Here is an 18,084-nt window from a genome sequence, read left to right on the forward strand (position 1 = left end):
TCAGTATAGCCCAATCGAAACTGGACTTTTGAGGCCGATTTTGATATTTGGGAGTTTTTTACCTAAAGAAACAATATTTAAACAGATCCCCTACCTGTCGTATCTGTTTGAAGGTGTCAGGGTCAAAGTTGGAGAAGATGTTGCAGTCGGGCTGGGATAAGATCTGGAAGGCCACAGCACAGTGGTGGTTCTCCAGAGGGGAGATGTCGTTGTAGCGAACTGACAGCTCTGTTCTGGCATTGATCTGGTACCTGAAAGAGAGAGAGAGAGAGAGAGAGAGAGAGAGAGAGAGAGAGAGAGAGAGAGAGAGAGAGAGAGAATGGGAAGATTGAAAAATATGCAAATTGTAAGACGTACTTTGAAAGTATTTCTCATGTCACAGAAACCAGTGAGTAAGAATCTTGTGTATGGATGTTATTATCATACAATCTGTAACGCGTTGTGTTTTTTCTTCCAGTGCTCGACACATTCTTGCTCTTATCCCCGGATCGCTGCAGCTTTTGCACCGCTGTTGCCTGGAAAAGGCAGCAGTGTCTGTGTCGCCAGGGGCCACCGCTAATAACCTTTTTGGTTCATATGTAGTATATCACTACAGACATTCCTGTAATCTTATGTTGCATTGTCTGCAGTATTAGTGTATTATGTATCATTATCAGATGGAGCATCTTTACGGTTATGGTTATACAGTAGTTATGGTTATAGTTATTATTCTTGGTGTGGACTTCCAGCTAATCTGGAGTTAATCCATATTTTTACTAATGCCAGCTAATCCCATCAAAAGACCAAAACCAGTGTGTAAGTCCTTCTCTCATCACTTTCTACCTTTTGTCTCTGACTCCTTGGTTACTATGCTGAAGACTTACAGCTTTAAATTTTGTAGCTTTAAAGTTTTTTTTAATTGCATAGTCCCAAAGGGCTTGTTAAACTTCATGACAACAGTGGTGTGTGTGTGTGTGTGTGAGTGTGTGTGTGTGTGTGTGTGCGTGCGTGTGTGTCTTACGTGTTGTTGAATCCGGGGTGATCAAGATCGTGACACACGGCAGCTGTCATGAGAATCAAAACGTCGACCTGAGTGAACTTCTCCTAAAAAAATGAATACAGACATCCAGACATTTGTATATTTTTCAACCACATGTGCAATATCTCCCCCCCCCCACCCCTTGAAAATTGCCACAAAGAATCTATGTGTGTGTGTGTGTGTGTGTGTGTGTGTGTGTGTGTGTGTGTGGGCATGTGTGTGTGTGTCTGTCATCCCTAACAACAGAGGGAGACTCTCTGAAGAAAAAGCTCCTCATTTCCTTCTCTTTCTTATTTCTCAGACAGGCGTCTCCCCTTCGCTACACCCCCGCTCTCCTCCTCATCATCTCATTCTTTGCCCCCTGAGCTTTCCCAATCCCCTGATGTCTTCTCTCCACAGCTCAGCTTGTTCCCTTCACCTGTCCCATCACAACTACAGCATGACTGCGTGTATCGCTTTAAGTACATGCATTCAAATCTGTATCTGAATACCATTACTTAACTGTATTTGACTGTTCTTACAGGACAAATTATCTATTTGTTGGATGTGGATGACGTATCCTTATAAAGAGCTTTGACTTACACACAAAGTGTTTTATTACTATTTAAATAGATTTGAATCTTACAGGATAACTGACTGATTTAATCAAATCTACAAATAAATAGAAATATATCAAAAGTAGGGCTTGGCAAGTTAATAAAGTTATTATCGCGTTAACTCATTAATTATTTAACGCCAACGGGGTTTTTATCGCGCGTTAACGCAGGTTTTATTATTTCTTTATTATTGTAAAGGTTTGTTGCTCCCAGGCTCTGTAAATACTGCAAAGTTGAATTTTCTTATCACCAGAGTACTTCCAGTCTGAAATATCACCTTGACAGTTGATACCAGCAAATCATTCAACAAAACACACAATGGCGCAAGGCTTCGGCAGACTACGTTAGATGCAGCGTGGGGGGGTAGAGATAAACAAAGGAAAGAGACGCTAACAAATACCATAGCCACATGGACAGCTACAGACTGTAGGCCCAGTAGAGGACATCGGTCTGAGAATCGCAACGACGACGGCAGGTATGAGATTCCCTCAAGACGCACCACAAGAATACACGAGTTGTATGAAAAGGAGAGGACTGCAAAAGCAACCACGCTACAACATGTACGCGCGGGCCACTTTATTGAAGTTGCACAGCAGTGGAATGTGTCAAATAAAGTCACGCAGTTAGGACAGATAGTACGAATAGATACGAAATCTGATCGCTGCTGCGAGACATCTGCCTTCTGATCATGTCCCCTGCTTTGCGCATGGTCTCCAGTATCCCTCAGTGTCTCTGCCTTACAGCGCGTTGGACAGTGTCCTTCAGTGTCTCTGCTTAACAGCACGTTTGACAGTGTCCTTGCGAAGTGCAGAAAAGTTGTGGGGCTCTAAACCCAGTCCAGCAAGGGCTGCAGAGTTAGAGCAACAACAGATGAACATGGACATGAGAAAGAGTCGCTTAGCAACACGTTCTAACTAGATGAATTCATCTCTGGACATGATAAATATATTATGTTTAAGTTGAGATGTACACTAAATATTTTATTTAACTGCTACTTTATAAACAAAATGCTGGTAAGTTTTTGCAGAACAAGTTTCACAGCACTTTTGTTCATATGGCAGAACATTAAAAAAAGAAATTGCACTATATACACCACTTTTGAATTCATTATTTCATTTTGCGATTAATCGTGATTAATCAGGGAAATTATGCGAGTAATCACGATATTTTATCACGATAAAACCAGCAGCTGAAAGACTAAGCGTATTTTACAAAATGTCTAACTGTTCCTGGCTACTCCATTGGTTTAGTATTACATTTCCATTAAGTTAGAGAACATTACACACTTTTTACAACTGTTTTCACAGGCTGGGTGGGACTCCTCACGATGAGTAAGTTAACCTTTGCCATAGAAACGTGGTGATGAATGCCCCTTTAAGTTCCAGGTCTTTATCAGCAATGTACAAAGTCCAGATGCTGACTATTAAATGTCATAACATTAAATACTAAATCTGGACCTTTCAATGCTGTGTTACAGTTTGTTTTACTAACTGGGACCAATACATAGGGGTGCAGGGTGGCACACCTGGTAGAGCGTGCGCCCCGTGTACAGAGGCTCAGTCCTTGCAGCAGCGGCCTTAAGTTCAATTCCAACCTGTGACGCTTTGCTGCATGTTACTCCCCCCTCTCTATCCCCCTTAGCAGTTCTATGTCATAAATGCCTAAAAATCCCTCCTCAATGTACATATCTATCAATACAGGCCAAAAGTTTGGACACACCTTCTCATTCAATGCGTTTCCTTTTTTTCATGACTATTTACATTGTATATTCTCACTGAAGGCATCAACACATGTGGAATTATGTACTTAACACCTCAATCTCAATGAGCTTCATGAGGTAGTCACATGAAATGGATTTCGCTTCAAAAGTGGGCCTTGACAGGGTTAATTATTGGACTTTCTTGCCTTATTAATGGAGTTGGGATCATCAGTTGTGTTGTGCAGAGGTCAGGTTGATACACAGCCGACAGCCCTATTGGACAACTGCTAGAATTCATATTATGGCAAGAACCAATCAGCAACCACTTGATACAACCAATCAAGTAAAGAGAAACAAGTGGCTATCATTACTTTAAGAAATGAAGGTCAGTCGGTCCGGAAAATTGTGAAAACTTTGAACATGTCCCCAAGTGCAGTTGCAAAAAAACATCAAGCGCCGCAACAAAACTGGCTAACATGAGGACTGCCCCAGGAAAGGAAGACCAAGAGTCACCTCTGCTGCTAAGGATAAATTAATCTGAGTCAATTCAATTCAATTACATTTTATTTATAGTATCAATTCATAACAAGAGTTATCTCAAGACACTATACAGATAGACCACACTCCAGAATTTACAAGGACCCAACAGTTCTAGTAGTGTCCTCCAGAGCAAGCAACAGTGCGACAGTGGCGAGGAAAAACTTCCTTTTAGGCAGAAACCTCGGTCAGACTCAGGCTCTTGGTAGGCGGTGTCTGACGGGCCGGTTGGGGTTGGAATCACCAACCTTAGTAATCGCAAGTTAACAGCAGCTCAGATTAGAGACCAGATGAATACCACACAGAGTTCTAGCAGCAGACACATCTCTAGAACAACTGTTAAGAGGAGACTGCCCGAATCAGGCCTTCATGGTCAAATAGCAGCTAGGAAAACACTACTAAGGACAGGCAACAAGCAGAAGAGATTTCTTTGGGCTAAGATACACAAGGAATGGAAATTAGACCAGTGGAAATCTTTGCTTTGGTCTGATGAGTCCAAGTTTGAGATCTTTGGTTCCAACCGCCGTGTCTTTGCGCGACTGATAAAAGGTGACCAGATGGATTCTAAATGCCTGGTTCCCACCGTGAAGCATGGAGGAGGAGGTGTGATGGTGCGGGGGTGCTTCGATGGTGACAATGTTGGGGATTTATTTCAAATTGAAGGTATATTGAACCAGCGTGGCTACAACAGCATCCTGCAGCACCATGCCATCCCAACCAGTTTAGTTGGACCATCATTTATTTTTCAACATGACCATGACCTTGCCTTACACACCTCCAGGCTGTGTAAGGGCTATTTGACCAAGAAGGAGAGTGATGGAGTGCTGCGCCTCCACAGTTACCGGACCTGAACCCAATCAAGATGGTTTGGGGTGAGCTTGACCGCAGAGTGAAGGCTAAAGGGCCAACAAGTACTGAGCATTCTCGGAACTCCTTCAAGACTGTTGGGGAACCATTTCAGGTGATCAAGAGAATGCCAAGAGCAGTAATCAGAGCAAAGGGTGGCCACTTTGAAGAAACTAGAATAGAACATGTTTTCAGTAATTTCACACTTTTTTGTTAAGTACATAATTCCACATGTGTTCATTCATAGTTTTGATGCCTTCAGTGAGAATCTACAAGTAAATAGTCATGAAGATAAAGGAAACAAAAGGAAAGAAGAAGGTGTTTCCAAACTTTTGGCCTGTACTATATATATAATTTAAGAGCTTGACACAGGAATACTGTTGGAAGTTTTTTCTTTTTTCTTGGGGATCTCCAAGTGTCCAAAGGTACCAAAATAAGTCACAATAAACATGTTTTTTAATACATACTGTATGTATGTATCTGTATATGTACACACACATACATACTGAGCCTCTAGTCTCACAGCAGTCAGGTCTCTAAGAAGCAGATTACCTGTAGGTTGCAGAGGCAGATCATGCTGTACATCATCTGGGTGACACAGAAACAGTGGCGGAAGTTGTGGAAGGGGTTATTCTTGTAGTTGTCATGAATACATAGCTACATAGAGAGAGATACAGAAAGACAGACAATAGGCTTGAAATCTTTGAGCTTAAAAGCATCAATAGCCCTTTTAAAAGGTACTCAAAGGCACTTTATACGGTAACAAAAAAACAACAGAAAGCAACAGTAAAAGCAATAACAGTATAAAAACAACTACGACAGTAAAAAAGACAACGTACAGTAGGTGATCAGCAAAGAGCAGAATGTATTTAGAGATACTGTTCTGTTGAAAAGGCCCATTTAATGGGGATGTTGTTGGTTGGTGTATGTGAATGTACATGTACTGGGTCCAAGTCTCACCAGCCATCTCTTGAGTGTGATAGGGTTGATGCTGAAGTCTTTGACCAAGCCCAAGTCGTGGTACATATGTTCCAGACAGCTGAGCATCTGGGAGAACAAAGGTGATATGTCTGTATACAGTTAGAAATGGAGATATGATGAGATAAGTTGTTTGGTCTTCTTTAATCCTTTGACATTTAACTAAAACATTTATGAAAAATTGTCTATAAAACAACAGTACAAAATTCTGAACCTTAAGGGTAAATCCTGTTTGATAAATGTAGTTTAGTTTCTTTAGTTGATAATATAATAGATCCAAGTCACATTAAGGTTTGGGATAGTTTGGATCAACAAATTTTTGAAGAAAATTAAGAATGTACTGTACAACAAGGTCGGCCTGCTTGGCTCTTTCGGGGAATAATTATAAAGATTTACGAAGAATATGTTTACAGCATTTACTATTTAACTGGGACGCGTTGGGACCGATTGGCAAATTTGTTTTGGGGCAAAGTACACACGAAATACACTGGTAGAGCTAGTGAGGTTTAACCATGTCTCCAGGTAATTTAAATCACAGTACTGTATTGTGTGTGAACAGTTAACACTTTAATGTGGTGTTTTCTTTTGCAGGGTGCAAATGTTCACCAAAGAACAACCGTCGTCCAAGACGACTGTGATTGGTTTAAAGAAATGCAAACAACCCAGAGCGGTTCCTTTCCCATAAGGTATGTGTGGTGTGGTCAGACCTTACCCCTAACCTTACCTTACCAAAGCGCTGGCAATGTAAGACTAGGTTTAGGATAAGCGAAAATATTAAGGAGATAATCCTAAATCCACTTGACCATCACCACCTTTTTCAAATGATCATGATTAAACTTTGGTGCATATTCCATTTTGGTTCAGTTGAGTCTTGATATGGTAAGGAGCATAGCCATTCGGAGGGAGCTTGGAGTAGAGTCGCTTTTTCACCCTAAGGAGACATTGGGGTGCTTCAGGCATTGAACAGGATGCCCCCGGGGTGCTTTCCTTTGGAGGTTTCCCAACCACATTCAACTGGTAGAAGATCCCGGGGTTGGCTTGGGAACAAAGGAGACGTTGCTGGAGAGTGGGAGGTCTTGACAACATAGCAGGCTAAAGCTGTAGCCACCAGGATCCGGTGTTGTGACAAAGTAGGCTACTTATACCCGCCAGGATTTGTATCCCCTGCTCGCAGGAGCGTGCGTTTACCCAGAGAAGAAGAGTTTACCTACTGCTCTTTGAATTCACCTCTTAAATGGAACAAATGGCGATGTTGAAGACTCAACAGGGTTTTCCATGGTAGTAAGGGACTGATTTATCTACATAAATAGCCCTACGTTTATTTGTCTGTTACCTTAAGGCAACATGTGAGTTGTTAATAATCAACAGTGTTTTCCAAAGTTCCGTATTGCCATGCACTTTAGCTATACATAGGCCAACTGACAGGCCTATCATGTGACTCTACAACACATGCAGATTTATGAACAAAATGAAACTGGCTACCTTCATCTGTCCATTGTCTGAGGGTGTGGTCTGACAAGGATGCCCCGTCTTTAGTACCCCCCGACCTCTAACATGATTTCTGTTTCAATTTAATTTAGTTTAAAACAGGTTTAGGTTCTCCGGGAACCATCACCTTATCGTGGTGAAGAGGTTTGTGTGTCCCTATGAACCTGAGGGCTATGTTGTCTGGAGTTTTGTGCTCTTGGTAGGGTCTCCCATGGCAAAGTGGTCTTAGGGGAGGGGCCAGACAAAGAATGGTTCAAAAGCCTTATGGAAAATCAAGGAAGGGATCGAGGGACCCTGCCCGGTGGAAGCCCGGGGCGCGGGCTTGTAAGCGAGCGCCTGGTGGCCGGGTTTGTCACGGATTCCGGCCGGGCACAGCCCGAAAAAGCTACGTGGCACCTCTCCCTCCAGCCCATGGGCCCACCACCTGTGGGAGGAACCAATGGAGTCGGGTACGTTGCCGTAAGGGTGGCAGCAAAGGTCAGGGGCTCCGACAGACCAGACCCGGGCCGCAGAGGCTGGCTCTGGGGAGGTGGAATGTCACCTCTCTGTGGGGGAAGGAGCCGGAACTTGTGCGGGAGGCTGAGTGTTACCAGTTAGATCTGGTGGGGCTCACCTCTACGCACAGTCTCGGTTCTGGAACCGTGCTCCTGGATCGGGGTTGGACTCTGTCCTACTCTGGAGTTGCCCAGAGTGTGAGGCGCCGGGCGGGTGTGGGAATACTCACAAGCCCCCGGCTGAGCGGCGCTGCATTGGAGTTTACCCCGGTGGACGAGAGGGTCGCCTCCCTACGCCTGCGGGTGATGGGGGGGAAAACTCTGACTGATGTTTGTGCATATGCACAAAACAGGAGTTCGGAGTATTCAGCCTTTTTGCAGACCTTGAATGGATTCCTGTATGGGGCTCCAGTAGGGAAAGTAGTAGTTCTGCTGGGGGGGACTTCAATGCACACATGGGTGATGATGGAGATACTTGGAAAAGCGTGATACTCCGGCAGAGCTTTTCTGGCATCCCTGTGGAGGCTGGGGGCATTGAACCTGAGTGGACAATGTTAAAAGTTTCCATTGCTGAAGCTGCGGCGGCAAGCTGTGGTCTTAGGGTCTTAGGTGCCTCAAGGGGCGGTAACCCACGAACACCCTGGTGGACACCGGTGGTCAGGGAAGCTGTCCGAATAAAGAAGGAGTCTTTCCGGGATATGTTATCCCGGAGGACTCCGGAGGTATTTGCAAGGTACCGACGGGCCCGAAGGGCTGCAGCCTCTGCCGTGACAGAGGCAAAGCAGTGGGTGTGGGAGAAGTTCGGAGAAGATATGGAGAAGGACTTTCGGTCGGCACCAAGGTGCTTCTGGAAAACCGTTCGCCACCTCAGGAGGGGGAAGCGGGGAATCATCCAAGTTGTATACAGTAAGGATGGGACGTTGTTGACCTCAACTGGGGAGGAAATAGAGCGGTGGAAGGAGCACTTTAAGGAACTCCTAAATCCAGCTGACACGCCCTATGTGGTAGAGGCAGAGCTGGAGGATGATGGGGGATTGTCGTCAATTTCACTGGTGGAAGTCGCTGAGGTAGTCAAACAACTTCACAGCGGCAAATGTAGAAATGTTGAAAGCTCTGGGTGTGGAGGGGATGTCTTGGTTGGCACACCTCTTTAACATTGCATAGGACGATGCCTAAGGAGTGGCAGACCCCCCGGCCACTGGTTCATGTTTCCTTGGAACATGGTTCCTCTCTTCAAAAAGGGGGACCAGAGGGTGTGTGCCAATTACAGGGGTATAACACTTCTCAGCCTCCCTGACCGGTCAGGGACCCGGTCATACGCCGCCAGATGCGCAGCCAGATGCTGCGGGAGTATGGGGTGAGGGGGTCCCTTCTCAGGACCATCCAATCTCTGTATGACCAAAGCGAGAGCTGTGTCTGGGTTCTCGGCTGTAAGTCAGACTCGTTCCGGGTGAGGGTTGGCCTACACCAGGGCCGCGCTTTGTCACCAATCCTGTTTGTAATATATATGGACAGGATATCGAGACGTAGTCGGGGCAGGGAGGGGTTGGGATCTCATCACTGCTTTTTGCAGATGATGTGGCCCTGATGGCGTCATCGGTCTGTGACCTTCAGCACTCACTGTATCGGTTCGCAGCCGAGTGTGGAGCGGTTGGGATGAGGATCAGCACCTCTAAATCTGAGGCCATGGTTCTCAGCAGGAAACCGATGGAGTGATTTCTTCAGGTAGGGAGTGAGTCCTCACCCCAAGTGAAGGAGTTTAAGTACCTTGGGGTCTTGTTCGCAAGTTAGGGGACCATGGAGCGTGAGATTGGTTGGAGAATCGGAGCAGCTGGTGCGTTATTACATTCTGTTTATCGCATTTTATTTTATTTTGTGATGAAAAGAGAGCTGAGCAAGAAGGCAAAGCTCTCGATCTACCGGGCAATTTTCAAACAAAGTGAATTAATCAGGGGATGAGTCTCACCTCATTAGGTTCCCACTGCCAAGCATCGAATGTAGGCAATCTAAGAGCTTCTACTGTCTCCTTAGACAGATGGTACTACACACACACACACACACACACACACACACACACACACACACAAAGGGCAGCGGGACAGGAAGGGAGACGGAGAGCACATGGAGAGAAAAGGAGAGAGGATAAATGTAGGTGAGACGGGTTCAGGAAACTGGTCAGCCTTACCTCGTTGTCCTCCCATAGCCAGACATTGAAGGCAGGTTTTTGGAGGGCGTCTATGGTCTGTTGTGACAGCATGTACTGCAGGCAACAGAGCTGGCAGTTACCCTGTCTGCCTTCGCCTGGCTCAGGGTCACCCCTTTAAACACCCCTATACACACCTACTGCAATGTTCAGGCACATAACCTAATATGATCCGCACTATTTGACTTTATTTGCTAAATTCTTGCTGGACTGTTTATTAAATGTGCAACACATATCACTAGCAGCCATACTGAAGGAAGCACCAGCTGTCAACAGGTGAATGACTTTAAAATATGTCTGCCTGTGTGTAAACATTTTATGGATTCCCTGGTGTCCAGAGTGGAGATGAGATGATGGTTATCTCACTGTGACCTATTGTACTGCACTGACTGTTTTCTGGGAATAGACATCGACTAAACGTGATAAACATCGATAAAACTGGCCAATAACATTTTCACAGGTGTCACATGGACCCGCTTGTTTGCGACTAAACATTTGTTCTATCTTATTCCTGGAATCATAATAGAGGCGTGGTATTTCTTAGAACACCTGCCATCAGCAGACTCTCCTGGCTAACAGAAACATACAGTGGGTTGAACAGTGTTGGATAGAGACTTTTTAAGACAAGCTCACCTTTGGGTACGAGGGCACGTCTCTGCGAGGAGTCAGCTTCTTATTGTCTTCCAGGAAGTTACTGAAAACAATTTTTTTTTAAACACTTGAATCTACAAAGAAATATCAATATCAATACTAATTCTACTACTTCTAAAACAATATATAAAGATCCTCAGTCAGTAAAACGACCTTGGTTTCCAATGCAGTGTAGTTTTAACAGTGAACTTTCACCAGCATCACTTTCTCAAGTTTAAGAGCAAGGGGGAATGCGATTGGCAAAAGGTTACTTCACTGTCATGAAAAGTGACAGTATAAAATAAAATGTGTTACTATGAAAAGTCTAATTATTTAAAAAAGTGTCATTAGGAAAACAAATAAAAATGTCTCAACCTACTCTATCTGTAAAGTGTCCCGAGATTATGAGTGCTGTGATTTGAGACTACATATGAGATGTAATTGAATTACATTTTAATTTGATTATGAATATCAAAATAGTGGTTGATAAATGTCCATGTCTCCAGACAGGACTCTGCTATTAAACAGAATAGGGCTGTCCCATGACAGCTTCTGGCTAGACGCGCCCCTTTGTGTTTATTGAGCACAGAATTGCTTCTGTTGTTGCCATCACCTGTTGTTTCTTGACACCATCTCTTGGCGGAGCTTCTTGATATCGTTGCGACATTTCTCAATCTCCACCACCTTCATCCCCTCCACTGTGGAAAGACAGAGTAATTTGGAGTCAAATGATAACATTCGTAGCTGCAAACATATAACATTACCCAGAGTATATTTGGGTCATTAAGCTAAGTTAACAATTACATTATTTTCTTTGTTTAATTGGCCTCTTTTGGTGACTGGGGTTTGAAGCGACATGGTCAGTTCTCTACTGTGGCTTCTTTTTTGGCATTCAATGTTTTGTGCATTTGTTTTCTTGGTCAAAAAAGCAATAAACTAAATAAAACCAGAACCTCACTTTTCCTTTTACCTCACTTTTCCTTTTTTTTAAAGTAACAAAAGTCCCAAAAACAAAAACATTTAACCTTACAGGATAGCTGTCAGTCACATGTTGCTTTGCTGCACTTTGAGGGATTGAAAATGGCGGTAACCCCAAAATCTAGAGTAGGTTAGACTGGAGCATTAGTTCTGCAGGCTGGATGTTTAAAGTCTATCAGTTCCCCAGAAGATATGTAATGGCAAGTTCATGCTAAAACCATATTGATAGGCCCATGCAGTTCATTTAAAGTAGTTGACAGATGGAGAGAAAGCAGAATGAGGTTGGACAGAGACGGGGGATGGTGGTGTAGGAGGTGGATCCTGAGAGAGGGAAACAGATGCTGCAGCTTTACATTGTAAAAGCAGCAAAGCACACTCACTGAGCCTGCAGCAGTCTGGAGGAAGACCACCAGCATTAATGTTAACAGCTGTCTGTCATCTGGTTAGATCTCACATCTGCTAACAACTGATATCCCAACTCTTTGGACTCTCACATAGCTTTATCTGACTCTGCTTCCTCCTTCATTAATCCACCTCCTTTTTGCTGAATCAGAAAAGGGCGCCTCATACAGCACTCCACCTTCCATTAGCATAGGTGACCATGGCGACCAAAGTCATGAGAGGATGGAGATCTGTGTGGGCGCTATGCTGTTTCCATAGCGACCAGGTATCCAGGCAATTGGCATGCTTGTGTGAAGTGGTTGTGCGTCAGATCTGAAACTACTACTACACAAAACCAGTCAAGGAGTGTGGGCACTGAGTGTAGGTTCATGAAACGCCAACAAATTATTTATTCATACAAGTTTGTCCTGCAGGGTTGTCAAGCCAGAATTTTGGAAGATCCAAGTCTTCAAGTTCAAGCCAAAAGTATATATTTAAATTAAATTAATTGGCCACAACACCAGAAAGAAGAATTTCATGTGAATTTAATTGGCTGTAAATATATCTTTTAATAATAATATATTCTAATAATATTCTCAATTTAATGCAAGTTTAACTTAATTTTTTAACTTGAACACAAATCAATTGTTTTTATTTTAGTAAACATTTCACTCTTTATGATGTAGAGTCATTGTCAATGTGTTTATTTGTGTATCTTGGTACATAATCCCTGTAGTGGCCGGGAAAACTCATTAGGAAACAAATGCCCCAAAAAATAATCCCTGTAATATACTGTTACTACAAAAAAACAATAATCATTGGATTATTGATGTGTAAAAATTGAAATGCATTTTTACAATCTGTCCATCTGTTCATAATCAGACTGAACCAGACATTACACATCTAAATTGAAAAATATTTGTTCGATCAACAAAAATCCAAATTAGTACAGTCCTTTTCATTAGTTCAGTCTCTTGCTCAGTGACCATTTGACATGCGGCCAGAGATGCCTGGGATTGAACCACTAATCTTGTGGTTGAGAGGCAAACACTCTACTTCTGATGAACAGCCATCACTATGTACCCGATCCATAGTGTTATATCTCTTTAATTTGCGATGAATTTAATGAATAATAAACCACATCAGTCCGAATTAGGGATGTCACAATACCAGATATTTGGTAGCCAATACCAATATCAGTGTAATTCCACAATTCTTGATACCTAATTCAATACCACGGTCAAAGACAAAGCAAGAAATTCCATGTACACTCTTTTATACAATGCATTTCAGGATATGGATAACATGGATAGCCCTTAGTGGGGGTTAGGGACATTCTTTTAATTTCAAAATGTTAAATTTAAATTTGTTTGGTGTTGAGTGGAGGGATTTCAATTAATCAATTTTATTTAAAGGAGAATTCCGGTCAATTTCAACATGTAGCTCTGTTGTTTGTAAATGTGGAGTGCTGTCAGTAGAGAGACAAATGAAACCAATCGGTGCTGTCTACACCGTGTTATCCTCCTGCTAGAGTTAGCACCCAACATGCTTCAACAGGGCAAGTTTTAAACGTGTTTTTAGCATGTGTTATTATTCCTTCCGAGGGAAAACAGGGAATCTGACAGCAGTAGATTTGACAGAAAGGCATAATTGATTTACATGTAATTTGTGGAGAATGTCTTCTGGACCAACAGTCCATTCCAACAAAGCCTGGCATTACCACACAGCTAGCATATGGTAATGTCTCCCATGAGTTTCTAACAATGGGCTCTATGTGAAAACAACTGCAGAGAGAAAGATTTTTTGAGGTTTGGGACTTCCAGTTAGTGAAATCGTAAAAGCAGCAACTTAGATGCACGGTAAAGCTAACGTTACTGCTTTCTTCTAAAGTAACTGTGAAGTGGTCAACGGGTGTAGGCTTAGCACAGAACTGAATTGTCCAAAATGCTGGTCAAATTGTACATTTGAACTGAATTTGTATTAAGTAGAATACAGGCAAAAAGTGCGCATTTTACTTAATTATTAATTATTAGGTTGATGAAAAGCATTTAAAATGTCTGAAAGCCCCTATAGTTTTAAAAATGCTGAAAAAGACAAAAATGTGTTCATTCTAATCATGAAACAGACAGAATACTCTGACTGTTCGTGCCAAAGGCGTTCCCACTTCCTTGAATAACTGATTTAGACAAAGGATTTGTGGGGGTTGTTCATTATTTGGTCATAAACACCAAAATCTCTTGCCATTCCTTGAATGTGTCTGATGATTTCAGCGTTGGCCCTCACTGATAGAAGTTCCCAGATCAAGTTGTCTCTCCAGTTTTTATCAGGTTTTGACCAAGTGGCATGTAAGGTCTAGACAGCCAAGACAAAGATGCCAACTTCCTTTGACTGTTGAAGGACTTTATGCATTTGTCCCCTTTGCTGTCCTTTTTGTCCTATTTGCCTCTTTCCTTTCTCTCTTTCTCCTTGAAATGAAGCTGCCTTCAAGTGCGATGTGATGGTAAACAATAATTGGGAAATATTAAAGTGCTACATTGGGGGGTTAAATAGCACAACACTAAGTCACACAAATTTAAGTGACACTAGTGCGAATCTCCAGATCGGATTTTCTCGTCTGAACGTGACCTTACAGTACTATATAGTACTAATACTGTTTGCCATATTATTTGAGTGTCTGAGAAGTCTGAGTGTGTAAATGTATCCACCATATAGTGTCCACAAAACCTCCACAATGAAACGTGAAAAAAGTACTGTCCATGGAATGTGCACTTGTTTCTGATATCTATCCCACAGAGCAATATGCTGCATTTTATATATGTGAAAATGTAAACTTGTAATAAGTCCAAAGTGTGTGTACAGGTGTGTACAAAGTTATTTTGCTTTGTAGTACAAAACACAAATTTGCAGCAGAAGAGCAAAAGCGTCAAAAGCAGTTGCAGTGGTGCAAACATGGAACAATTACACACATCTTAGAGTCTGACTACTGATTTTCGTAGCTTGTGAAACACACTGACTTGATGCCCAACTTGAATTTCAACTTGACCTTCATCTTTAATCACAGCCTTTCTAAGAAAGATGTAATGATTGCGAAACCATCACTAATGAAATGTTCCTGTGAGTAATTGCTACAGCAGCTGGCCTGTACTGAGACCTATATTATAAAAACATGAAGGGAGGACAGTGCAGCAAGCCGGGCTATCACCAAACCTTTGATTGTATTTTATAGCTGGCTTTCATCTTGATACAATTGACACGTCTATACTCAGTGCCAAGAAGCCTGCGGACACACTTCCTGCTCCTAGTTAATGAAACGCAAAAATCCTAGAAATTGATTATGTTCAGCTGAAGAGGAAAGGGCATCAATGCCTGAACCCTGGGGGGATGTATAAGTGTGAAGACTGCACATTCCTTTCTGCTTTAAACAGGTTCAAAGCAATGGTCAATGTTCAGTACATACTAGTAACAGCACAAGATCCTTTGTAGGTGGGTTAGCAGACCACATCATGTCTGTGGCTTCAACTTATCTAATCCAAGCCTCATAAACTGTGGAGGAACACAAGTTAAGAAAGCATACACTGAAGGCATGCAGTTATCTCTATATGAATGTGGGTTAATCAGTCTAAGCACGAGTGTACAGCGCTTATGTACTAAACAATGTTAAATGTTATGGTTTGTGCACGCACTTGTTTGAGACTATTTCATCCAGACAGCACAGCATTAATGTATGCTCTTGCCCCGGTTAAGTGAATAACTGGGTTATGCCAGTTCTCCCTTTACAAATGAGTGGAGACGAATGGGTAGAATGAAAGGAGTAACTCTACGGCATTTTTTTTTCGACTTTTCAGCGCTGTACATTTCGTACATTCCTTATGCTCATTATACACGCCTTGCTTCTCGTACAGCCAGTGTTTCCCCTAAAACTGTACAGGAACCTCCGCCAGGCCAGATGTTAATTTTTTTTATTCCAAAAATAAGCTATAATCCAGTCAGTGTTAATCATTCTGCAGCTGCACACTGCCATGTACTGCAGCACAGCGACTGAAGTGGTTAGTTTACGTCAGTAACAGCAGGGCAATCAAGTGTATTAACTAAAGGCTTGCCTACATTAACTTTATTTTAAAAAACATAGTCCTCTCTTCCTCTCTCCCTCTGCACCGTGGTTAGTGCTAAACTGAGAACTGGGCGGCAGCACGGGTTTCCCGGCTGTCTGTTCACAAAGCTCTACGGATGGGCACCATGCTTGCATAGCTCCGAAAGCTTGAGATCTGCAATTATAGGTTAGGCGTCGTAAAACTGCCGTCAGTCAGACCCAAACTCAGATGAAGAGTCTGTGGTGCACTAAAATATTTTATTTGTTAATGCTTGTTAGCTCCTTACTAGTCTCGCTTTGCCAGCCCATCTACACGCTGCGAAGTGGAGGAGGGTCTGGCTATTCCACACAGCCTTCCGGGATGGGAGATGCTGCGTTTTTTGTCTGCATTTCTCTAATCACAGTTGGCATGGGCGGCACTAAGCTCCGCACACAGCCCCAAAAAATAATCTTTCAAAAAAAAAAGGTTAACCATAGGAACAGAAAAATTTGACTCTATAGATGGGAAGTAACGAAGTGCAAATACTTTGTTATTGTACTTAAGTTTATTCTTCAGATATTTTTACTTTACTATTTATTTTGTGGTGACTTTTTACTTTTACTTAGTTAGCTAGTGATTAAGTTGTTTGTGTTCTTCACCTGTTACCTAGGTTATTCCTGACTATATAATGGCGATTGATGAACGCCCTTGCTCACGTTTCTAAACCAGTATTAGCTTTAAATACAGTCCTAATCTAGTCCTCTCAAGCAGCAAGACATTCCCAATCATCCTTATCTGAGGCATCAAGAATGACTCCAATGTCTTAAAAACTACCATGCTGTTCTACACAAAGAATAAATATGACTTTCACTGTATCGTGTTTGCAATTTCCCCACTGTGGGACAAATAAAGGTTTTCTTATCTTGTCTTAGTTAGTGTAACTGGTTCAGTTATTTAAATATTGTTCATGATTTAAAATGAATTTTAAAGTTTAAATACAAATTACATCATACTAAAACAAAGAATTACCTCCGTGCCTTCTTTGGCAAAATGTGCAATATATTTATATTTTGGTAAAACATGTGGAACATGTATGGAAATTATGAGTTTCCATTCCTAATGTAACACTTGTTTATCACGGTGTTTTTTTTTAACGGGACTCCTGGAATCAATATTTCACAGGTTCTAACAATTATATCAGAGGATCAGAGAACGTTTGAAAGGCTCGGCTGAAAGTGAAAAAGTTCAAACAAATATCTGGGGGAAACAGACTTACACTCTACTCTCTTCTCCAACATGGCAAGACGGTTGGTGACCTCGGTCTTCAGCTCGTTGATCTTGAACGCCCTGTAGAAATAAATGAGTTGAGAAAGAGTAGGGATCAGTCTCCATGGCAACAATAAACTTGTGTGTATATTTACACTTCTCTGCTGCAGGTGGATAATTACAGCTGCATTTAATAAAGTATGAACTGCTTCTTATAAGATCGATCCCTGCACTGCTCTACGGTAGCTTTTGCATTTGAACCTGTATATTGAACATCTGCAAAACCTACAAACTAAAAATACTGAAGTACACAACAGAACTGCAGTAGTTGGTAGATGAATTCATTATAGTCTATCAGCTGAAAGTCAACAACTACATTTATGAAATAGAAGTTAAAAGTATTTGTAGGTTCCAGGATCTCCAATCTGTATCTTAAACTGAATTCATTCTGTTGTTGTTGTTATTGATGTTCACATACAATAAGAAATTGGAAACAAATAAAGAATCAGTTGATTAGTCAATAATAGGGATGTAACGATGCATTGTGAATCGAGATAAAACATAAATAAATGTTACGTAATTGCTAAACAGCCTAGGGGGTAATCTAGCTTTGATTTCACTTGTTTGGCTTCAGATGTCAAACCGTTTTATAGTTTATATATTTGAAGAGATTTTTTTCTATCTATTTATGTGGAATTTGCTTTAAAAATCTTTTATTAAATTTGTATTTCCTTTTTGTTTTTTAGGATAAAATCTCTTGAGAGGACACATCTGTTGTTTAACACAGTTTAGAGAAATTAAGGATTTTTTTTTCAACATTGCAGTCAATCTGGGGCTGTACTGTACAGTATTAGCAACAGCAGTCTAGTGTCCCCCGCGGACTCCTGTGTCCTGTCCTGT

The 18,084-nt window shown here is 42.0% G+C and overlaps 1 protein-coding gene across 3 annotated transcripts in view; it reads right to left on the bottom strand.

Annotated features, from left to right (window-relative positions):
* Positions 1-18,084, bottom strand: part of pde9a (phosphodiesterase 9A) — a 48,643-nt gene that overhangs the window by 5,278 nt on the left and 25,281 nt on the right. For 2 of the 3 annotated variants that reach the window (XR_004658473.1, XM_034885174.1), the window contains exons 6-13: positions 17,195-17,265; positions 11,103-11,187; positions 10,493-10,553; positions 9,623-9,697; positions 5,657-5,743; positions 5,249-5,353; positions 1,001-1,083; positions 95-251 (exon numbers count right to left, since the gene is read on the bottom strand). Coding sequence is in view for 2 of the 3 variants with exons in the window: in XM_034885174.1 (XP_034741065.1) it covers positions 95-251; positions 1,001-1,083; positions 5,249-5,353; positions 5,657-5,743; positions 9,623-9,697; positions 10,493-10,553; positions 11,103-11,187; positions 17,195-17,265 (724 nt within the window). In the remaining variant the exon portion in view is untranslated. Of the gene's footprint in view, positions 1-94; positions 252-1,000; positions 1,084-5,248; positions 5,354-5,656; positions 5,744-9,622; positions 9,698-9,841; positions 9,917-10,492; positions 10,554-11,102; positions 11,188-17,194; positions 17,266-18,084 lie in introns of all 3 variants that reach the window. The other variant, XM_034885175.1, reaches the window with a different exon arrangement.

This window comes from Etheostoma cragini, chromosome 11 (assembly GCF_013103735.1).
Source record: "Etheostoma cragini isolate CJK2018 chromosome 11, CSU_Ecrag_1.0, whole genome shotgun sequence".
Taxonomy (NCBI): Eukaryota; Metazoa; Chordata; class Actinopteri; order Perciformes; family Percidae; genus Etheostoma; species Etheostoma cragini.